The sequence below is a fragment of the Crassostrea angulata genome, chromosome 10 (genome assembly GCF_025612915.1).
Source record: "Crassostrea angulata isolate pt1a10 chromosome 10, ASM2561291v2, whole genome shotgun sequence".
Lineage (NCBI taxonomy): Eukaryota > Metazoa > Mollusca > Bivalvia > Ostreida > Ostreidae > Magallana > Magallana angulata.
In genome coordinates this window covers 23,463,297-23,488,682 of record NC_069120.1, presented here as the reverse complement: position 1 = coordinate 23,488,682, position 25,386 = coordinate 23,463,297, and the positions used below count along the sequence as shown (strand labels likewise).

The window sequence follows — 25,386 nt, the reverse complement described above, 5'->3', positions numbered from 1 at the left end:
ACAACATGGACGTGTCCCATACAACTTTAAGTTTTGATAACATTTAGGTAAAAGGTTGCTAAAAAATTTGAAATATTATAAGAGTAAATAATAGGATAATTAAAATGTGGGGTTACGAGGGTTGTCCCAAAATAGCGTAGACCGGACACATAGTTTATAATCTATTCACTGCAATTTCATTAGACTTCTAGGTTTTCTTCAATGACTCTTTGCCAAACAATCCTGAAAAATTCAAATCTGTACTTTATTTACTCGAGAAAATGAATAATTAGTAACAGCAAGATTTGTCAGGCGGCGCAATGTGCGTCGTCAAAAATTTCTAGTTTTACGTTGTTGCCAAACCCTCTACATTGTTTACGATAAATGTAAGTTTTATTTCCGAATAAGTCTTATATATATATATATTATCTTTGAACAAGTAACCGGAGTGCACATTCAACATATATTTCTAGTTCTTTTTGTTTTTTTAAAATATATATTCTTAGTACAAACGATCTGTCGGCTGAAACTTGCCCTGTATTACTTGTTTTCTAACGTCCGTCTTGCCGAAATGTATCGTTCAGCATTTTGACGTCCATTGATATCGTTCGGGGTTTCCTTTTCCCACTAATTGTCATCATACTTGTTCAAATATTTTCAATGTTGTTTAACTACTATTTCACAAAACGCATTTTAAATCGATTTTGTTTATTTCGTTTACTTCCAAAACCGTATCAAAATTGTATCAGTTACTGCTGCGCCGCCTTAAACGCTGACATCGTCATTTTATTACGAGTTAACTTTTCAACTTGTCACAAAACGCGCTGTAAAATATTTAAAAGTTTTTTCCTCGCAATTTTCATTTCATTATGTTGATTTTAACTTTTTGTTTTTGACATTGCGCCGCATGTCGAATTTCTGATCTAACATGCTTTCATTTCACTAATTTAATCTCAAACAATACTTGATTTTTAAACATTATTCTTAAATCCTTTGTGGCACAAATTTCATCTTCCTTTGTATTCGATTAACTGAATAACGCCAATTGTCTACGTTATTTTGGGACAACCCTCGTATTTTACTTTTAGTTAACCATAAGTCTCAAACTTGTTTTCAATTGATAAATAAAAGTTGCGTTATCGAGACTTTTGCACTGGTAATGCAACGCATTATGGATCCGGGGCTTTATAAAATTTAACTAACGATAACTAAATGCATATTTTGTTAGTTTTTTTTATATTTCAGGCAAAGTTTCTGAATTGCAAAAACTGACAGGAAATTATGTTGTTGAAGATGAACACTTTGAAAGATTAACCAAAAAATCTGTTGAGGACTGTGAAAGTGAATGTTTGAATGATGAAAAGTGCCAGGCCATGTATTATTCCATCGGGTTCTGCTTTATAGTGTACAAGGACGTCCCTCCTATACCATACGCTGGCGTAGCTTTGTACTATAAGAAAGTACTCAGACACGGTAAGTATTTAAAGATGTACTTGGTAACAACGCGCGTAAACAAATCAATGTGCTTTAAATTTTGACACAGTCAATGCATTTATGATTGCGTTGAAAAATCGCTAATATTATAAGTGTGTTTTATTTGATTGAGATTCAGGGGATTGTCATATTATTCTAACCGTAAATAGCTAAACGGGATTTTAAAGGAAAAGCAATGCTTAAAAGGAAATAACATGGTAACAGCGAAGTAATCAGGATAATTTCATCTTCAAAAACTAAATATTTACCTTCTCAACTATCTTTACAATATTTATTATCTTGTAACATTAAATTAATATATCTGTATCTTGTTTTATTAAAAAAAAACAAAAAACCATGATCATTAGCCAAAATATAACCAATTAAAAACAAATACACCATGGATGTTTTCAAAGGATATTGTTGGTGGATATGCACACAAACTTTTAAGGTTGTATGTGACACCTTCATGTTGTGATATACTATTTATAAAAATTAACAATAAGAAAGTGTTATTTTATTAATAGTGTCTTTGCCAAAACTGTCACATACAGCGTAGCGCAGTGGGCTAGAGAGTTCTTTACCAATCTGTAATTCACGATTTAGAATATCGCATTGGGTTTAAAAATCTTTACCTTTTCGAAAATTTTTAAAACGTACTATTTGGTTAAATATTGTTAATATTCAAAATTCTAAACCGATGACAGTATCTTAAATATAATGTACTTTGATCCACATTGATATCAACAGATGTCCAAAATCACCTTAATGCCACCTTAAAACTTCAATACTATGAATGTGTTTATGCTGAGTTAAAAGAAAGAAAAGAAAGTTACACATTTCAAAAGTACAGTTTGATTTAATCATATTGTTATGATTGATATACTGATTAAAACATTAAACTCGAACATGAAGATAAGTCATTTATTTTTCACTTTTAATTTGATTATACATAATTAAATTTATTCATGCGCAGTTAGATTGGAAACATGTCAAACATTGTAGGAGCATGGACTATTTTGTGGTAAAAAATTGAACAATTAATTTAAGTCTAAATATTTCCGAAATCTCCGGCTCGCACTTACAACTTTCCGGAAAGGAGTTAAATACTTTCAAAACTTTTTTGTTATATGGAAATTATTTATGCTATCTTCATTTTAATTTTGAACAAAAAGTAGATATGATTAAAAGGACACAGAAGGTTTGTTTATCCTTTTACCATAAACATTAAATTTAAAATTACTTTACACAATCCGGAGTATTTTGATTATCTATTATAATCGAACTGTTGTTTAAATTGTTTTTTATTAATTATATCATTTAAAAAATTCATTGAAGCTTAGAAAAAAAAACTTAAGCTAGAACGTTTTGCATTCTTATTTGTACGTGCTTTAGCCCTTTCACTTTTTTATCTCGGGGCTCAATTAAATCTCCATAAAAAAAAACCTTTTAATGATCCCGAGTTGTTTGGTGTTTTTAAATATCAGTCAAATAGAGTGTGATGAAAACAAACATATAATTATTGTAAAAATTATTATTTGGTTTAACAAGCTGCAATTTTTGTGCACACATGATATATATAAAGAATATATATATATATATATATATATATATATATATATATATATATATATATATATATATATATATATATATATATTAGGGATGTCAAATCGGTCAATTTTTAGTACTCGGTTACTCGGACGTTTTTTCCGATCGAGTACCCGGGTACTCGGTAAAAGTGTAAATAAATATGAACAAGTACATTGATAACTGTAAAACCTTGATCACTTTTGTGATTTAACATGTTTGTCGTTCCCCCCGTATAGAATAAGTTTACTTCGCACAGCTGACATTTTACGTTTTTTGAATTTCCAGTTCTTTTAAAATATTTCCAGACCTTTGAAGTCTGTGGCGGCATTTTAGGTCTGTCCAATTTCTCTACTGTGTGCTATCTAATTTATATTATAGACTATATAAACGATGTTCAGTCTTAACAAATCATTAAAGTAAGCCAAAAATAAGGGTAGAAGACAGCCAAAGGAGAGAAAAGCTAGGTAACAGGTGCTTGGTCATGATAATTACTATATAAACACTGCCACAGGCGATAACGGTCATTTAGCATATTTAGAGGCGTAGGAAATCATAATTACTGCATGTACAAGTGCAATGGACATTTTAAGTTTTAAAACCGATGTTTTAATGCATTATTAAATAAACTTAGAAATATTAAAAAATATACATCCGAGAAACCGAGTACCAATTTTAGTATTCGATACTCGGACATTCGATCGAGTACCCGGTTAACCGGGTACTCGTTGACATCCCTAATGTATATATATATATATATATATATATATATATATATATATATATATATATATATATATATATATATATATATATATATAAAATGTATATGACATGCCAGAAGAAATTATTGATTTATCATTAAATTATACATTATTACACGAATTGGCACATTTACCATGACTATCTAAAGTAAGAATCCTCGCTGTTGGTGGTCCCTCGAGTATTGACCTGTTTTGAATGATATCCATTAATAGGCGGAGGAACTCCCGCCTTGGTCCACCTTGGTCGACGGTCGACAGGTAATCCACTGTCATCTGTAAACTTTACCAGTGGGGTATTACTTGAGGAGAAAGTAATTCGCCGAAATCCCTGCAAGCATCATCCCAAACATTTCGGCGATTTATGTTAAATCGTGAAATGTTATTTGGCTGGATCTGCATAGCCAATTCCTGCTGAATATCCTTTGTTTCTCTCGATAGCATGGAACTACAATGGATATATGAAGTTTTAGAAAAAGATATTTTAAAAAATTCAAAAACGTTTCAAAACAATAATGTAATTGACCTGCATGATACAAATTTAGAATATTAGCAAAATGCACCTGATATTTGTGTGTTGCTTGGCATCGTTCTCCAATGGAGACGCCGATAGATTCTGTGCACCTCGCTCTTCATCTTCATCTTCGGATCCATCAGAAAGGATGGATTTGTACTGACTTTAAAATGATATAGATATGTTTAAGTATAAATACACAGTTCTATACCTTCTGAGATATTAATATTTATATTGTGTGTTGAGTATAGTTACCTGTATGGAGCCGATTTATCTGCTTTTAACACACAAGATTCTGTGTCTGTTGTCGTTGAAGTGGTACACAGAAAAGCTACATATATGTACAATACGTACTGTTATTCTCGAAGGTTTCTTTCGATTTGCAACAAATATAATTAATTTGCCTCTCTGCCTCCTTTTCCGGGCGAACTTTTTTGAAAATCTTTATACGATGAAATGCCGCGGGTTGATAAGTTTGCTTCTACAATGTGTAAAATAAAATAAACATTAAATTTAAGTATCAGTGCCGTTAATACTTAACATTTCTTAATTAGTAAGAATCAAATTAATACATTCTCTAATTAGTGGAAAATAAACGATATACATGTGCAATGTAAAAATAGTAAAGTTATAAAGTTTGAAAAAATCACAGACATAATGAGGTCCAACAGATTTAATGATAGGTGACATGGTGACAATTTGGTCATTTTTTTATGTTTAGAAGGCTTTAGTAAAGCATCTTTCATAGGCAAAGGAAATTTGAGGGTCAGTGGTCGAGTTAAAAGCGAGGTACAGAGCTGACAATCCTCTGCTACTCGTGTGGTGGTTTTTGTTTTGGTTTTGAATACTCCAGAAAGAGAGAGAGGGGGAGAGAGAGAGAGAGTTATAATTTTACGGCCAACACTAAAACTTTGATTATTAGATTATTAGAATTACATTATTAGAGTAATGTAAACCATAAAACTTGAAAAAATATATCAAACATTGCAACCACCACTTGATTTTCAAAAATACAGTTAGGATGGCCTTCTGTGTTTTGATTATTACATAAATCAATTTGATTTCTACTGTCCAGCGTCTTTAAAATATCTCTCTTTGGAGCTACATGAATACATGTAAATATGATTCTGACTCTTCAAAACCGCCAGATTCGTAATCATAATCATAATCATCGCATGTTTCTTTATCATTTAAAAACGCCTAATCTAGATACGAAGGTGAAACACATCAATCTGTAAATATATTCATGTAACTATTGCTTTATCACCGATTTGTACTTTGTTTTTTTGTTGTTTTTTTTTTTTTTTTTTTTTTGCTTTTAACAACATGTACTTACATCTTACGACATACTCTGTTATTTCATTATAAAAATGTGAGGTGAGAAAAATCCTTTCTATATTGATGCGTACATCGTTTTGAAATCCCTTGTTCAGAAGAAAATGTTTAAGATTCAAGTTTTTGATGGGGACTTCCCACGGAAAGTAATGTTGAAAAAAATATGCAGGCAATGCAAAATATTATATTAACAAACGTTTAGATATCCTTGTTCTGAAATTCTTAAATAGTATAGATTACCTTTTCATGAAATTAAAGTTAATATTATATGTATAAAACAGATTCTAATTGTTCCGGGATTCGAACCCAATCTTTTAGCATCTTGGAGTTGTAAATCATTAATACTTGAACCGGCGCATTTTTGCTTCTCAAACATAGCAGCCAAAAGGAATTGGTGCACATCATCTGGGCGAATTACTAAACTTAGCTGATGCTAGAGCATATTGGTTGTTTCTAAAGCTAAACTCTGATCGAACACAATATCACTATTATGTACATTTGTACATGTACCATACCATTATTGCAATATTGCATTTTTATCATATGTAACAACATTTGTCATAAGATGTATGTCTTGTGCAAACAAAGAAAGATATTATAATTATCAATTATATTACATTTACTTACATAATTTGTTTTTTTAGACGGAGGCTCTATGAGCCTCCTCTATTGCTACCGGTCAGCTCACATGTGATGTCGATAGTGGATTTGACAGACGCAATATTCGTTTGCGATTCATATTTCAATATTATTTTTGAAATAAATATCTTATTTGAAATTACAATAAATAGAGCTATACATATTGCGATCAATAAACAATTTGTCTCGGAAAATTTTAGTCCATATTCAAATTCCAAGTAAGTATGAATATGCATGAGTTTAAGAATAGCAATGGTGTGTAATCATTTAGTGGCTATTTATACTTTTTATTCAGCTTCCTGTCCGTGACGTCAAATAATGAGGATTCCCCAAGAACCATCTTGTGTTGACCGAAATATTGAATAATTATGAGATTCAATAGATAAACACGGCGTGGTTCTTAGTCTGTATTGTATATTACTTGCGCATTATCAATAAATCTCCTGCGGAGATATATCTTTCTATGTATAGCTACACTCCCGCTCCCGGCATCGATCTAATAAAATGATTATTTAACAAGTTGAACCCCACTGCTATGTGAACTTGAGTATTCCCCCAATTAAGTACAGACAACCGTGATCGTAGGATGGCACATTTTAGTTTAGTTTTACTTGGCATGCATACTAAACCTACTGTAAGGATAGTAAAACAAATAAATCAGACATCCAGATTGCACCCTTTAATGGACCCCCCCCCCCACACACACACACACACATTCAGTGTGTGCATAGGTAGAGTACCAAGGCCACTTGGTGTGAAGCTTGATTAATCCTGCATTGTCTGGCCTGCGCTATAAAAGTATAAAAACATTTGACAGAATGTACATATTTTCTTTTAAAAGTGAAGTACAGAGTTTTACAAAATCTACCGCGGTATATTATTTTAAATTTCGCTTTAAAGAGATATCACAGCGAATTTTTTTCATCTTGGATATTTCCCTTTTTAAACATTGTTAGATAAAAGAATAGAAGTGCATATACTGAAAGATTGAATCTTTTTACAGCAAAAAAAAAAAAAGCTCGCAATTGCGTGTTAAATAATTGTCGGAAATTCTAAATTTATATCTCTAAAATTTTGTTTACAGCACAAGTAAAATCTGTATAAATTCGTAATATTTTCATCCCTTGCAGAAAGTCACGATGAAATGTTTACAGTTGATGCGCTAAGCTGTTGATGAAAAGGCTGAGCAAGCAATATTTACTTTTTTGACCGCCTGAAATTATTAAATCAACTGTAATTTTGAGCAAAATAAGCTGTAGCGTCTCTTATATATAAATATTTCATCTCCATAACTTTTTTGTATTGCTTTGGTTTGCTTGTAAAATGGTGTGGTGACCTAGGGGGTCAAGATTTTATTGAATGACAGGTAGAAATATTTAAACTTTTAGTATTGCAAACTCTGAATTGAAACTCAAGACCTTCTATACCTTAAAATGTGAAGAAGAAAAAAACTATTATTATTTTTGGGAGTTGGTTTTTACCAACTCTCCTAAGCAGTTACTCTGGCAAAACGGAAGTGAAACTGTGTTTGGACCTAACCACAGATCATCGCCGCTGACAAGACCTTGTTCTCGAAAATAATCGATAAATTCGATGTAATGCATTGTGAAGCATTAAATATTATTATACTTCAATATTGCTTGGATCCATATAATTTTCCAGAAATATTTACACACCTGATACATACGGGGCTATGTTAAGGCTGTCCGAAGCTAAATATATATAGAAAAATGATACTAATTCAATTATCGAAAAATACTTTAACCGAGTGAGCTTTTTTTAAACTTTTATTACATAAACTAACAGTGACATCCAACACTAAATTTGATGTATTATTGTGACGTCATATATTTTTCTTAAGCACGTGACAGGTGTATTCTAACATGGTAAATAATCTATAAAAATCGCATCGGCGCAAGTGAATAATGACATTGAATCGAAAATATTTTTATGAAAAATCCTTCGATAAGTAATGTATTTTGCAGATCTTGCTGGGGGTTCATATAAATATTTTGTTTATTTGAAATATTGTCAAAACATTTCGCACCGCCATCGAAATTAGGCACATTTTTACCTTTCAGGCTCGATTTACACAAAATCGGGTCAATCGGTAGGTTTTCCCCAGCAAGATTCACATTGGTACTTATTGTCTCTCCCGATTTCACGTAAAATATACTAAGATTGTTTTTTTTCTTTCACTTGCGCCAAGCCGTTTTTTATATGCATATACATATCACCATTCATTAGATTACAGGTAGCAGGGGGAGTCTCAAAACCATTAGTTTATGAATAGATATTTACCTATTACGAAGCTTTAAAACTGTTCATTTTTTTATACTATCGGTGGTATTGAATTCAATATCACTAGTATTAACAACAATGTCTATGTCAAGGAATGAAGCGGTTTTATTATGCACAATGAATATCAATTATTACGTTACGATACATTCCCTAAGAACGATCGAAAGGAATGCAGATCGTGATGTCAAAGTTAACTATGACGTCATATCTTATGAAGTACAGACAAGTGACTTTCTACATATTGCTGTGAAATTAATCGGGCAGCCTTAACATAGCCGCGTAGATTGATGGAATTTGTTCTATCTTAAAATATTACGCAACATGAATCATATGATGTTTTTCTAGAATTCTTAAAATTGTCGGAAAAGCTCGAAAATTCATATTATGAAAATATGCGTTATCAAATTACGGATAAGAAACTACTTGGCATGCAAAATTTTTTAAGATAAATATCAATCAATGAAATCAACTCCCATCGGTACTTCAATACTTGGAATTATTAGATTTATCTGTTTGCAATGATGCCTCCGTCTCTCAGTACTTTCAGTACTTTGATTTAACTATGTTATTTCTTTGTGATGCCCTATTAGAAATGAATAATCTAACTATTCTTCATTTAATTAAATTGAATGATTAGCTTTCCTGTCATTAGCGACGACGAAGACATCTAATACGGTTACCTTATCTTTTAAAAATAAACAACACTCGTAAACGAATAATGTAACAACAATCTGATAACATATTGAATTAAATACTCGGTCCTGCAGTTTCATATTTTCACACCTAGAGCCTTAATTTACATCAACATGTTAGAGTCATAATTAATAGCCATCTGCTTTCGAACAGATGGTGAAGGGATGGGAATCTTGACCTAATTATGTACAATCAAACTTAGCTTGCAAAATACCCACATTAGCAAGTATTTGGTAAACAATGCCTGCATGTAAATGCTGATGAAAAGAGCTTTTAAGATAAGATAATCAGGAATAGTATACTTTAATTTGCGTTCTAGGTATTCAGCGTCTTATCAACAAATCCTGCAGCTCTTTTAAAGATATTTACACTGATAAGCAAAATGATTCTTCCTGGCAAACACAGTAGTATCTATATTATTTCTTTCCGGTAATTCATGGTTTTGAGTGAAATACATGTAAATGGCTTGTACTATAAACTTGAGACTTACATGCACAAACTTTGTTGGAGTTTTAACACACGTTGCATTAAAGAAAATGTAGGCAGTTTCGTTTGAAGTCTATTTTTCTACATATCTTTTAAAAAATGTTGTGCATTTAAGACACGAAGCATCGAAAGAAATAAAAGTAGGAGGAACAGTTCCTCAAAATGATTTTACACGCACCCTCACTAGCCTGAGCCTGCTAGCAAAAATGTTTTAAACGGGACACCTCCGTATTGTGATGTACTTTCTATCGTAATAAACAATAAATTCAATCATAATATTATGATTTTTTCTTCACCAAAATTATTTCCTAACTGTGTTCCGCAGTGGGTTAGGTCGTTGATTATGAATATGTAATGCATAAGTTTGAATCCCACAGGGGCTTTTATACTTTTTACCTTTAAAAAAAATTAAAAACTATTTTCTGGTCAAACATTGCAAATTTGAAAACTCTAAAAAGGTGGAAGTATTTTGATGACGGGCATTATGTACTTCTATTCACATTAATATCTTTAGATGTCTCATACCACCTTGATAATATTCGTGGTAATTAATGATACAAAGCATTTCCCTCCTCACACCACGTTCTTATTCATTTTTTTTTACTTTTATAAGTAAAGTAAGTAACTGTTTATTATATTAAAATTGTTCATAAATGTAAAGTAATATGTCGAAATTTCGTAATTAATTTGCACTCGGGTCTTTGGACATATTACTAGGTCACTTTATACAATTGTAACTTACTATACATATAGTAATGCCTGCATGATTTCAAATTTACATTATATTAACATCTAGACATTATTAAATTTCATTTCTGACGTACAATATTTTAACATATTTACTTTTAAATGTTTTTTTCCTGAGTCGGTAAGTAGAGTTTATAAATCTAGCAGTTTGTAATGGGTAATTGTAGATCAATGAAAGAAATATTGACTATTATCAAATTCTTAGAAATTCACCATATAGAAATTTTTCTGTCGTAGATTTTTTATATAAAGTGCAATATAAAAAAAAATGTTTTCCATCTTCAATTCACTGTTCTGAACAGAAAAAAACAAAGACACAATATTTAAAATCTGCTTTTTTCCCCAAAATTTTGATGTCTCAAAAACCATTTGGTCAGAAAAGCTAAAACTTGTCTTGTAGCATCCTCAGGGTAAGGGAATTCAAGTGTCTTCAAATCAATTCTTCAATTTTGTTGATAGGTGGTAATTAGTCACCTTAGCGACAATAGAGCAAATGCTATTCATAGCCATGCAATCATATTACGAGTAATTCAATTAAGCAGTCCACAGCCGCTCAAAGAGAATAATTGTCATGTTGTTTGATGAATCTCAAATGAAGCTACACTGTCTTAATTTTACTATTTAGAAATATTTGTAAATCATTTGGGGTAACAAATATGGTAAAGTATTGTTCAGTGTTACATTGAATCCATGAAGCAACTTTTTTTTGCCGAGTTAAGAGCAAGAGACGGTTATTAATCTTACTATTTTATTTCATATTGAGAATGTGTCATGTCAGGAGGTGTTTGCCTTAAAGTCTTGGTACTTTGCAGATTTTCACATGACATTCGATGGAAATATACAACAATAGTAATAAATGCTAGACTCTTGTTGCTATAGCAACAAAATGGTCTTCCGTTTCTCATGAATTAATCTGTTACAAAAATGCATTCCTCTTGAAAAAAGAAAATGAATGTTATATATTCTGTAAAGAAATTTTCCAGTAAATTTTTAAGTAAAAAATAACAAAAATAATAAAAAAAGTTAATTTTTGAGTACTTTCTGTGACGACCGGAAGATATGCCGGATCAAACAGAACATAGAAAACATATTTTCATACATTATTCTGTCTTTCCTCAAAGTTTGGATTATTAAGTTTTTGTTAGTTATGAGATCTCGTAAAGAAAAGGTACCGGAAATGGACAAACGAAAGTGAATAAAGAAATTAATAGTAGATAATTTTTGTACATTTACTTACAGTACGTTACTGTTCATCACACTGAGTAAAATGTTAAAAAAAATATAAACTTTAGAAAAAACTTATTTTGCTTGAACGCTTCGAGTGAGAACTGGAAGTGACGGGCGACCAAATAAAAAACCCGTTTAACACATGTTTAATCAATTGTCTATCATCCGTATAATTTATGTATCTTGATCTTTTACAGTTTTTGAGATCCTGCAGGTACTAAATTTTTATAAAAGAAAGCTACCTGAGAAGTTTGAGATGTCTCACCCGAAGTAGAATTTTTTCGTTTTTTTAACCATGAGTTTATGAGCTTTTGTATTTATATTGCTAAAAGGTTACTTCCATGCTAAATAATAAATATATTTTTAATAACTCAAATTTTGGTGAATTTCCTATGACGACCGGAAGTTACGCCGGATAAAACAAAATGTCGTATACACATGTACAAACACAGGTCTATCATCCCACAAAGTTTAGTTGTTAAAGTCGATACTGTTTTTGAGATCTCGTTGAAATAAAGTTTTTTTTCTCGGGACAGGAAACGGACAAACGGCAGTGCTCAATGAAAATTAAATTTAACATTTCTTGTTTACTTGCCTATCTTACATTATTATTTATCGAAGTAAAGAAAACTATAAAATAAAAACAGTTAAACGGATCAACAGTTTGTTTTGTTGAACTCTTCCAGTGTAGACCAGAAGTGACGGAAGACAAAATGAAACTGTTAAAACACATCTTCAATCAAATGTCTATAATCAGTGAAAGTTTCGTTTCTTGATCACTTACAGTTTCTGAGATCTTGCGGGTACAAACTATGTTTTTAAAAACCTTCCTGAGATAATTGAGATTTCTCACCGGAAGTATGAAGTTTTTGTTAATTTAACATCGCATAGATGACACATGCAAAAATTTATACTTAGTCTATCATATTCATTCTATGTAAAATAAATTAAATACGTAAATAAAATAATATTGGAAGAGCTGCCGGTGACGACCGGAGGTTGCGACGAACAAAACAAAATAATTGAAACACATTTACAATTATAAGTCTATCATCCCACAAAGTTTGGATGTTCAAGTCTTAATCGTTTCTGCGATTTCGATGCCACAAGCTTTTCGTCGCGGTACAGGAAACGGACGACCAGAAATGAATTTTGAAAAAGAAAAACTCGAGATATTATCATTTTCTTTCATCCATGAAAATTTCAGGGAAATTTATTCAGTCATCTCTGAGAAATTCTGAAGACAAAAAAGAAGAAATAAAAAATAAGAAGAAAGAAAAAACCTAACAATCACTATAATGTCTTCTGTTGGAAACGGAAATCCTTAATTAACGTAACAATTATGTTCATTTCACTTTTTGAAAATATTAGGTGAACACTTAAAACCTCAATTAATCTATAACCTCTTTGATGCATTACACCCGATTACACACTTGAAACTCAGCGTGTATTAATCTCTACGTTGTCATATATTTTGCACTATACTTCCTTTTTATGTGCATACTGTATGTTTACAACGCATTGACTTTTTTGTTATACATGTACGGCAATGTAAGACGCACGTTCAGACGAGTGAGACCTGTAAAGCGAAATACACAAAGTTGTGAAGATTACGCAAAATTGGTTTATTTTTCTAAAAAAATGTTTGTCATGATATTAAAGGGGCATGGTCACGGTTTTGGTCAAAAATTATTTCTCCAATTTTAATGTTTACAATGCTTCATTAAGGAATTTTTTAATATGAAACCAAAATTTGAATGTCATTAGTAGAGTTATAAGCAAGTTACAGATTTTACAATTCTTTGCTAGGTAAACAAAGCCTTTGTTAACATTTTGAATGTTGAGGTAAAAATTACAGATTTAGACCAAAAGTAATGTGTTGAACGTTAGGAACTATTTATTTATGCTTAAAATGAAAAAGAAATAAACAAATCAGTTTGAACAAGATTTTTACTGGTATATTTAACATATGTAAACAAAAAAAGGGCACGAGCCTTGTTTAAATGACAAAGAGTTGTGAACCATGTATCTTGCTTATAACTGTAAGACTGACTCTCAAATTTCATTCGATTATTAGAAATGCATTCTTAAAGCATGGTAAATAATAAAAAATAAAAATTAAATTTGACCAAAATCGTGACCATGCCCCTTTCGTTAATATTTTGTGATCTTATAACTTATAACACATATTTTAATTTCTTTTCTTAATTTCTTCGATTAAATCTAACAAATGCTTTGAATCACATTGTAAAAAACATTTAGGATTTCAAATATTATATAACAATATTTTGTAGAGTACAGTGGTCCCCAGTGTGAGACTGACTTGATCAATGAATGTACACCCGGCACGTGTAGTTCTCAAGGAATGTGTCAAGACGGGGCAGAGAAAGAACCAGTTTGTCTGTGTCCCATAGTTGGGGAATACTCGAAACCAAAGTAAGTTTAAAACATGTATTTAATTTCAAAAACCATTTCTTTTTATGATTTATAACTTTAAGAGTCATATTTGTATATATTAGGAATCAATTTTAATCGGTTGGCTTAATCGATTTATACTGTCACATATATCGTAACTTAAACTAAAAAAACATTTAAAAACTTATGTTAATACGCACTATAAGTAATTGATTTAAAAAATTGAAAAGTAATTTATCTAAATAAATATCCGTTATCAAATGCCGTAGCTTTTCCTTTTTTGTGACATTTTCACAGTGGCAAAAATTAATCTCTTTTGCTTTGTAGATCAAATTATTGTTTTGAATAGAAGTATGTAGTCAAAGATGATTTTGAAGAGATCACTTTGTGGTTTTTCTTTTTAAAATTATTCATTGGGTTGGATTTTTGTTTAATTAAAAATTAAATCATATCAGTAATCATCTCAAGACGTTTGTTTTTATAATCATTAACCTCAATTGTTGATATATATATATATATATATATATATATATATATATATATATATATATATATATATATATATATATATATATATATGAAGATTGAATGAAAGCGCTAACGTTTTACTCTGTGTTTTCCTTCATTTATATATATATATATATATATATATATATATATATATATATATATATATATATATATATCATAATGGAGTTAATTTACGTTAATTTAGGTTTAGAGTCAACGATGTGTTTGTTGTTTATTTTACTTACATAATAGAACAGTTGTAGTATGATTTTCCTTTTAAACGATTATTATTAATGGTATAAACTTATTTCTTTACTCAGGTGTGATGTGGTACAGAATTTGTGTAATCCAGATCCATGTCAGAATGGGGCTGAATGTAAATCCTGGGGTGCCGTCAGAAGACAGTGTATCTGTAGGCCTGGCTACACTGGCGCCAACTGTTCTGTTAACATAAGTAAGGATTAAATGTCTCCAAAATTTAGTCATAATATATTATTTACACTCCTCTATACACGTATTTCCTTGTATGCCTTACTCCTCATTATGTTCAATATTGCTGATTTCATTTTTGATGATGAACATTTTTGCCCAGAAACAAATGGGTAAGGGCCAACTTGATATTGAATTTTTTTCAGCATAATCTTCACTTGACCGATTTTATCATTTAAAAAAAAATTGCAACCACAACTGATATTAAGGTCAACATTGCAATTTCTATAGCTTTCAATTGAAGAGCAGCTTTTGATATATTTGAATAATGCCACTCTCTTTTACGATTATAATATACAAAATCGTATTTGCATACTTCCCTATATCTTTATATATACACTCTAAATAACATTTCTTGTTGACTCAAATAGTTATTTAAAAGGGCATGGTCACAATATTTGTCAATTTTTTTTTTCGATTTTAATGTTTCCAATACTTCAAAAGGCATTTTTTAATAGGCAACCAAAATTTAAGTGTCATTTGTTGTGTTTTAAGCGAGTTAAAGAGCTTACAATTCTTTGCTATGTAAACAAAGCTTTTGTTTTCATTTTGAATGTTGAAGTGAAAATTCCAATTTTAGACCTAAAATAAAAGTGTGAATCTTTAGGAACTGTTTATTTATGCTTAAAATGAATAAGAAGATAGAAAAATTAGCTTTGAAGGATTTTTTTACTGCTATATTGAACCTATGTAAACAAAAACCGGGCACGAGCCTTGTTTATATGACGAAGAATTGTGAGCCCTGTATCTTGCTTAAAACTCAACGACTGGCACCCAAAGTTCATTTGATCATGAGAAATGCATGCTTAAAGCATGTTCAAGATTCACCGTTACCTGCAACATTTTTAGCTATTTTAAAATCACATCCACGATATGTTATCGTACACACTTATTCTGCTCGAGATAAAATACAAGAAGAGGAAAAGAATAAAAACAATATGATAATGTTATGATACAAGTTTGCAAACGCTTAATCTTTATGTTAACTTTATTCAGTTTTGAATATTTTCACAAACGATATGAAAAAAGATATTGCCTTAAGTTTAAATTGTATCAAACCCACGTTCTAAAAAGTGACTGTGTTAAGTTCTATTAGGTTATCTAATGTCTGGTGCTCTAATCAAGGAGCCATATCAGTCACAAAGTATGTTGTTTAAATGCTCTATACAACTCTGGCCAGGAATTTACGAACATTATTATCCTTATTTTCTAAAACGTTCAATTGTCGGGATACAAAATGGTATGATTTAAAAGTATAGTGCATTCTTTTCCCACCTTTTTAGCCCACCGTCGTCTGTCGTCATTGTCGTTTGATCTAAAAGAGAGATAATTTAGAATTATTGAACTTTTTTGGTATTTTTCATAAATCTTCTTAAAACAATTTAGCCAGAAAAGCTCAAATTTTTGTGATTGCATGCTTAGGTAGTGTAGATTTAAGTTCAAATCATGGTCACCGGGATTAGGGTGGGGCCACAATGGGGGTCAAGTTTTACATGGGAATAAACAGATATCATCTTTAAAAATCTTCTTCTCAGAAAATATATGATCAGAAAAGGTTTTTGTTGAGAAGTATCCTCAGGTAATGTAGATTCAAATTTATATAACTCATGGTCCCTGGGGATAGCACTGAGCCACAATGGGGGGGATCAAGTTTAACATGAGAATATATAGTAGAACACATTTTAAAATCCTTCTTTAAAACTATTAGCCCAGAAAAGCTCAAAATTGTATGGAAGTATCCCCAGATAGTGTACCTTCAAGCTTTTTTTTCCAATCATGGTCTCCAGGGGTAGGGTAAGGCCACAAGAGGGGGATGAATTTTTACATTGAAATATATTGAAAAAAAATCTTTTGAAAAAAGTCTCATCAAAAACCATTGTGACAGAAAAAAATTGTATGGAAGTATCCTCAGGTAGTGTAGATTCAAGTTTGTTCAAATCATGGTCCCTGGGGATAACATGGGGCCATAATGTGGGGGGGGGGGGGGGTTAAGTTGAGAATAAGAATATACAGAGAAAATATTTACCTACCTCTTCTCAAAAAATCAATTAGGCCAGAAAAACTTAGATTGTGTGAAAGCCTTCTCAGATCATGTACCGGTAGGGTAGGGTGGAGCCGCAATAGAGAAATGCATTTTTACATTAAAATATATATGATGATTCCTTAAGAATAGTGATACCACAGGGGGTGGGGTGGGGGGGGGGGGTGTTGTTACATAGAAATATAAAAAAAGTTAAATTTAGTAATGTGTGGATAAAAATTGACAGATTTTAAAAAACTTTTTGCGTAAGATCTACTGTACTTAAGAACCTTCGACTTCCCGGGACTACTAATTTTTATGACAATATATCACAACATGGCGATTTGAATGCATTGTGAAACAGTTTATATATCGACAAAATTTGTTGTCTATCTCTGTGGTGCAATGAGTGTAGCTTCGATCTACCAATCTTCAGGTCCCGAGTTCGAATGCCACAGGGACTTATATTTTCATGAATAGTAGTATAATTTCAAAAATTGATTTTTCCCCAAAAATTGTTTGGTCATTTTCAAGTCGAGCACAGCTAGAAATGCATATCTTTAAGTCATCTAGAAGTTCAGATTTATATGCAGAACTTTTCCAAGCTGGTGTTTGGAGGACCTTATTGTCAAGATATTTTGAATTTGATATCATAATGCTCATTTAATCAAGAGTTATGGCAGTTGAGCGATGTTGCCCCAAGGCCTCTTGTTTTTCTCTCTTGAAATTGGTTAGTTTTCCATCAGAGCTTGTTTAGACTATGTTTAACTTATTATTAATCAATGTAATTTCTGTATCTTTGAATATCAATATTTTTCTGTTAATATATCCAGACGAATGTGGATCAAATAGAGATAGTTGTCTATACAATGGAGAATGTGAGGATGGAGTTGACTCCTACACTTGTAAGTGTGTGTCAGGCTTCAGTGGAAAACATTGCCAGACCACCAGTGATCTCTGTAATAGAACACCATGCTCAAATGGAGGCTGTGTTAACAACTATGCTAATGCTACATACAAATGTTTCTGTGAATACCCATACCAATTAGGTAAGTAAATGTTGTTCAGAAAATGATAACTAAGTTAAACGTTTGCAGATTATCAAGGATGAGATCAGTAATCTGTCTGGATTTTACAAATGTATATCTTCAAAAATAAATTATTGTGCTCTTATCAAGTAGACATAATTATATTATGATATGATAAGACAACCACTTGACACTTTGAATATCTCTCCAATATGAGATAAAACCCAAAGGTGTTACATGTAAAACCTTGTAGGATATAATGGCATAGTTGCCAAAGTTATCAGTTAACATAGCTTGTAGTTGGTAGAAATCTCGTATGATTATACTTAAATGAAAAATTACACACTAGTCTTTTAACTCAGGCCTATAAGAGACAAACTAGACTCATTTTCATTTTTTTCTTCAAACAGTAGGTTCCATCGAGATTAGATTTCGTGTTATCAAAATAGTTTGAAAATAAGGTAACCATAATCCTAAAATAAGATTTTCATTTGCTTTTTAGATTTATTATTGTATTTTTAGGTGACCTATTGCTATCCGTTTTCGTCCGTCGTCGTGCTTCGTGCGTTGTCCGTCGTGCGTTAACGATTTTACATTTTTAACTTTTTAAAAAATACAAATCCAATTGTTGCCATTTTTGATGTGAGGCATCTTTGTGGTAAGAGGAAATTAAATTGTGAAATTCATGGCTCTGCCACCCCCGGGGCACAACAGGTGGGGCCAAATATGAAAAAAAAGCCAAATTTCAAAAATCTTCTTCTTTACTCCCACACATGTAAGGAAATCTGGTTGCATGGTTATGATGTCCATGAAGCCCTCTTCCAAAATTGAGAAATTCATGGCCTCTGGGTCTGGGGTTCAGGCTCTGGGGTGGGGCCATGTAGTAAAAATGTATTTAAACTTAAAAAATCTTCTTCTCTACTCCCATAAATATTTGTAAAAAAATAAATGCATGATTATGATGTCCATGAAGCCTTCAACCAAAATTGTGAAATTCATGGCCCCTGGGTCAGGGGTTCAGGCTCTGGGGTGGGGCCATATAGTAAAAATGTATTTGATCTTAAAAAATCTTCTTCTCTACTCCCATAAATATTTGTTAAAAAATAAATGCATGATTATGATGTCCATGAAGCCTTCAACCAAAATTGTGACATTCATGGCCCCTGGGTAAGGGGTTCAGGCTCAAGGGTAGGGACAGTATGACCATATAGTTAAAATGTATTAAATCTTAGAAAATATTCTTGTCTACTCCCATAAATATTTGTTTAAACTAAATACATGATGATGATGTCCATGAAGCCCTCAACCAAAATTGTGAAATTTATGACCCCTGTGTCAGGGGTTCGGGCTCTAAGGTGGGGTCAATATGGCCATATAGTAGAAGTGTATTAAATCTTAAAAAATCTTCTTCTTTACTCCCAAACATGTGGGCAAAAAATGAATACAAGGTTATGATGTCCACTAACTCCTCTACCAAAATTGTGAAATTCATGGCCCCTGGGTCAGGAGTTCAGGACAAGGGGGGGGGGGGGGGGGCAATGTAGTGTTAATGCATATCACAGGATGGATAACCATCTTTAAGTTCTCCTTAAAGATAGATTAAAGGTGCTTAAAGATAGCTTAAAGACGATCTTTAAGCTAGCTATATGTGTTGCTTAAAGGTGGCTTAAAGAAAGCGTAAAGGTGGCTTAAAGGCAGCTAAAAGACTATCTTTAAGCCACCTATAAGCCACTTTAAGAACAACCTATAGGCCCTTAATGTCCAAACTTCTTTAAGCCACCTTTAAGCTACCTTTTAGCCACCTTTAAGCCATTAATAAAAATCAATTCAATATTGTGCTTATTTTACCAACAAAATGTATTAACTTTATGATAGAAAAGGTATTAAAACGGTTTTTGTTGTAGAAAATAAAATGAAAAAAAATAAATAATCAAAACGCCCATTACGAGAATTGAACCCGGGACTCTTCGTTTACCAGCATCACCTCACTCCCTCTGCACCCTAGTACATGTAAAATACATATTTTATGTGGTTTTAATATCCTTTATGTTAGTGGATATTAAATCAATGTTTTGAATGTTTATTTTTACTTGAAAAGATTTTGACAAACCATTCAGTTTGTAACAATCAATTATATCTAATTAATAAATTACATGCATGCATGTATTTTGAATGAAATACAGAACTTGGTCTTCAGTGAAAAAAAAATTAAATGGAAACCGTTAGGCTCACTAGTAGACCTTCTTAGTTAATAATTTTAAACCAAGTAGATATACGTTCATCTAATTCATTGCTATAAAAATGCAAGAAAGAAAACGAAATCATTTCTTTTATTAAATTAAATGCATTGAAACTATAAGGGTATTAGTTCTAGGCAATTTCCCGGTTTTCATGATCACGGCGCCGTTCCAGTATGTTTAAATATTTAGTTATATACATGATTTTTAAACTATTAATTCTATAACAAACAATAATACCAATTTCCGGTGACGTATTTACTGCATGTGGCAATTGTAAATGATGTATATATACGTGTACATACAATTTTATGATGTACCAGGCAGGGTATGTGACCTATTTACCCTATACATATATTTAAATAATTTACCCCTATTTATGATCACTGGTACATATATAATTAGCCTCAAAATTTTACTCTTAAATACATGTATCTTTAATTTGTAGACGTAACATTTTTGAAACGCAGACTGAGAGTAAGGAAATAATACTATGAAAATGAATTACAAATGTAAATAAAATTTTATTCACTAGACTTATCGTATACACGTACATACTAAGATTTCAACGCCTTTAGAAACCCTGACGTGCACCTGGGCACACGACACACCAGTTGTGTATATCTTGTATTATCTGTGTTAGTTCCAGGGATTTTCTTATGTCGGACAAACAATAGACTCTAATTAGATATACACAAACGAACAAAACTATGTCTAGTCAAACAAAGCAGTAATATCCTACCCGATATAACAAAGGCAGTTCAGAGTCTTTTCATCTTTAACATGTTTCTAGCAGATCTACAATAAGACATAGAAATAATTAAAATTGAAAAAAATATATAAACCTTAATCCGATTATTAAATAAAATCATGCATTTTTGGTTCATTATCTTTATTTTGCTTAATAACCGGATGAACTAAAAGAGAGAAAGAGAAAGAGAGAGGGAGAAAGAGAGAGAGAGAGAGAGAGAGAGAGAGATTTCACTGATTATTTATAATAGTGTAGCGGATAGTGGATGGAATTTTTCACTTGTGGATACAAGCACCAAATTTTGCATGAAGGTTCCTTGATCATTACTTGATCAAAAAATATCGTTGGCCATTCAAGTTTTGGTCATTTTCAAGATGGCCGCCTCTTATTTCAAAATGGCGTCTTTTTTCCATAATGTTTTCATGGTATTTTAAATATTTCTGGGTAATGTTTTTATTTTCTGTGAAATTATGAAGAAGAATTTGTTGTATGATATAATTTTATGTACATTTCATATATGAACACTCTGCGCATGCGTTTAAAAAGATGCTGCAGCTCATTTTCGAATGTACATGATCTAATTGTCTAAGCAGTTGCACTGCAAAGAGCAGTGCAAAATAATTCGGACTTGACACATTTGCATTCCCCAGAACAACTTATATTACATCAACATTTCAGTAGTTCTTAACATGAAGCCGCCATTGGTGGTAAGGATTTCCAGTGTGAAATCTGAAAACCGTAATCTTCATCCCAACCCCATCTGGAAGGGGATGGTGGGTTTTGTCATTTGTATAGTGACTGACCCAATGTATGTTTAGCTTGCAATACAGATCTCTTAATATGATCTACAAGAGCAGCTTCTGAGGGATCGAGGGATGCTATTGTACGGACGCTGCTTACGAGCAAAGAGGTCAAGGCACGTGTCATTTACTCTATTGGCAGTGCTAGACCAAACATACATGATGTGTACAAATTGATTATTTGTTCTGTGACACAGTCACAAGGAGAACTTAAGAATCCGAATACCTCTGCAACGCTCTCAAACACATTTCAGCCTGCCATGCTGTCATTTTACATGTCCCATCAAATTCGGTCTCTGTATCACAATCCGTGAATGCATGAAAGAATTAAAGTGCTTTTGATTTTGGACCCACGGATCAAACATTATCATGAATTGGTATCGATCGCAAATTCCTGCCCTTTCACCCATAACTCATCAACTTTCAAATCATCAAAAACTCCCACGCCAATAACAACAACAATCTGTATCCGAACTTGATTTGATACTACCCAAGGCTGCATGTTTTGTATGTAGGAACATACAAGTGTCAGCTTCTTCATGGTTTCAAGATGATACAAAGTCTGCATCTATAGCTCTGTTACTGACAACATTTTTTCCTTTGTTACAACTATAGTAGTTTCTGTCGTTATAGTTACAGATACGATTTTGTTTGCTAAAAACCCAATAGTTTAGTTTTTTCTCGATACACCGAAGAAAAGAGTTCCAAGTCTACTGTTTCCAGTTACCTACCCTCTAGATTCTTTGACAGTTAGCAATATCGCATCATCATCACCTTTTACAATTACACTGTTCTGCTCATGGGCTTGTGCAATGGCTACGCTTGAAAAATTCAGTGATTCATTTTTTTCTAATGGTAAAGTTTCCAAACAAAAAGTTGATTCTTCAAAGACATAGTTAGCAAATTTAGAAGATAACTGTAGCCTGTTATCTAGACTTTTATTTCCTGTCAGAGCAATGTGATTTCAAGAAATTTTGGAATATGAAACCAGAAATTCCCCCCTCGCTCTCTCAAAATGTTTTTTTCGAATACTGGTGTGAAATCTCAGTCGATGCCTATTTTGGAAGCTAGTCAAGTATTGCCAAACAGTGTACCGACAGTTCCCTCACTTGTTATTGACGGCCCATCATTATAGTCAATTCAAAACAACCGAACAATGTCAAACCTTTGATAACTATGCCAGTGACATTATCCTAGCGCACGTCGCTTGTGCAAGGCTATTGTCTTCGATGTTTACAAAGATGATAACCATAAAGGTGAAAGTAGAAGAAAACGAGGCATAAGATCTAGACGGAAGATAACTAGAAACACTATACCGCCAAACTCTTGGAACACTTTTTTTCGGTGTAACAAGAACAAAACAAGACCATCTGGATTTAAGCAGACCAAATCGCATCTGCTACTATTACCACAGAAACTACTATAGTTGTAACAAAGGAAAAAATGCAAATCAATGCAAAATGCAAATGCAAAACATGCAGCCTTGGGTACTATCAATTCAATCATCACAGTTAGTTCGGATACAGATTGTTGTTGTTATTGGTGTGGTTGTTTTTGATGATTAAAAAGTTGATGGGTTATGGGTGATATTTGGAAAGGGCAAGGATTTGCGATGGATACCAGTTCATGACATTGTTGGATTGTTGGGTCCAAGATCAAAGCATTGTCATTCTTTCATACATTCACGGACTGGGATACAGAGTTCGCATTTTTTTGAGACAGGTAAAATGGCAGAATGGCAGGCTGAAATGTGTTTGAAAACGTAACAGAGGTACTCAGATTCTTAAGTTCTCCTTGTGACAGTGTGACAGAACATATAATTGATAAACTAGAAGATTTTGTACACATCATGTACGTTCGGTCTAGCACTTCCAATACAGTAAATGACACGTGCATTGTCCTCTTTGCTCGTAAGCAGCTTCCATACAATAGAATCCCTCGATCCCTCAAGAGCTGCTCTTGTAGAGCATATTTAGAGATCTGTATTGCAAGCTGGACATACTATCACCGTGTGAAATGTTCCCCTTGGACATGACACATTTTCCCCTGTCATTGGCGTTGAGTGACTTTGATCTGGACACCCTTAAATGACTCACAGTGTATCTGAGTAATCCGTTAATTGAAGTAACTCTATTATTCTCTTTTGTTAAAAATGTTTTGTTATCTATATTCGGCAGTTGGAGAGCGACGGTCAAGGCGATCGTCCACCGACTCCCGATATCGCGAAATATTGAAATAAGTTGCAGAATTTTAATAAATCTTGTAAAACGAATACCGACCGACTTGTGCATTTTCCATGGGTCACAATACATTGGGTCAGTTACTATGTAAATAAAAAACCACAGCATCCCCTTCCAGATAGGGTTAGGATAAGATTGCGGTTTTTTGGTTTCACACGGGACATCCTTACCATCAATTGCGGCTTCATGTCAAAAACTACTGAAATGTTCATGTAATATTAGTTGTTCTGGGGAATGCAAATGTTTTAAGTCCGAATTATTTTGCATTGCTCTTTGCAGTGCAATTGCTTAGACGATTAGATCATGTACATTCAAAAATGAGCTGCAGCATCTTTTTAAACGCATGCGCAGAGTGTTCATATATGAAATGAACATAAAATTATATCATACAACAAATTCTTCTTCATAATTTCACAGAAAATAAAAAACATTACCCAGAAATATTTAAAATATCATGAAAACATTATGAAAAAAGACGCCATTTTGAAATAAGAGGCGGCCATTTTGAAAATGACCAAAACTTGAATGGCCAACGATATTTTTTGTTCAACTAATGTTCAAGGAACCTTCATGCAAAATTTGGTGCTTGTATCCACGTGAAATATCTTGCTGAAATATTGACCTAAGCCGCTACACTATAATAGGAAACAAACATACTTTAATTAGTTTCATGCACAGATTAAGATACAGAGACTGCGCTCATCCCTACAATAATTTTGAAACAAAAATCATTCAGAATTTAATAACGGCAATATGTGTCGATCGGAGCGGTGTTGATGATAGCGATCTGTGTTTAATGGAGCGACAATTAAAACTGCCTGGAACACCCCACCCCCCCTTCCTTGGAAATTATATTATCACTCGTATCACCCCTTCCCATCCTTATAAAAGAGCTTTTGCATTTAATATATGTTTTTATTGTTCAGCTTGATCAAACTTGACTTAAAGGGAACTTAAAAAGATGGTGTAAAGACCACTTAAATGGAGCGTAAATGCCACATAAAGATGCTTAAAGGTGGCTTAAAGATGGCTTAAAGGTGACTTTAAGAAGTTTGGACATTGAGGACCTATAAGCTCAGCTTAAAGGTGACTTATAGGTGGCTTAAAGATTGTATATCCTTTAAGTCACCTTTACGCCACCTTTAAGCCAC

General features: G+C 32.4%; 2 protein-coding genes across 2 annotated transcripts in view; both read left to right on the top strand.

Annotated features, from left to right (window-relative positions):
* Positions 1–12,019, top strand: part of LOC128165064 (sushi, von Willebrand factor type A, EGF and pentraxin domain-containing protein 1-like) — a 57,208-nt gene extending 45,189 nt beyond the window's left edge. The window contains exons 7-8 of the mRNA XM_052829266.1: positions 1,225–1,452; positions 11,943–12,019. Coding sequence (XP_052685226.1) covers positions 1,225–1,452; positions 11,943–12,019 — 305 coding nt within the window. The remainder of the gene's footprint in view (positions 1–1,224; positions 1,453–11,942) is intronic.
* Positions 12,020–14,045: 2,026 nt separating this feature from the next.
* LOC128164926 (uncharacterized) overlaps positions 14,046–25,386 on the top strand; it is a 62,556-nt gene continuing 51,215 nt past the window's right edge. The window contains exons 1-3 of the mRNA XM_052829037.1: positions 14,046–14,181; positions 14,991–15,124; positions 18,013–18,228. Coding sequence (XP_052684997.1) covers positions 14,111–14,181; positions 14,991–15,124; positions 18,013–18,228 — 421 coding nt within the window. The 5' untranslated portion in view covers positions 14,046–14,110. The remainder of the gene's footprint in view (positions 14,182–14,990; positions 15,125–18,012; positions 18,229–25,386) is intronic.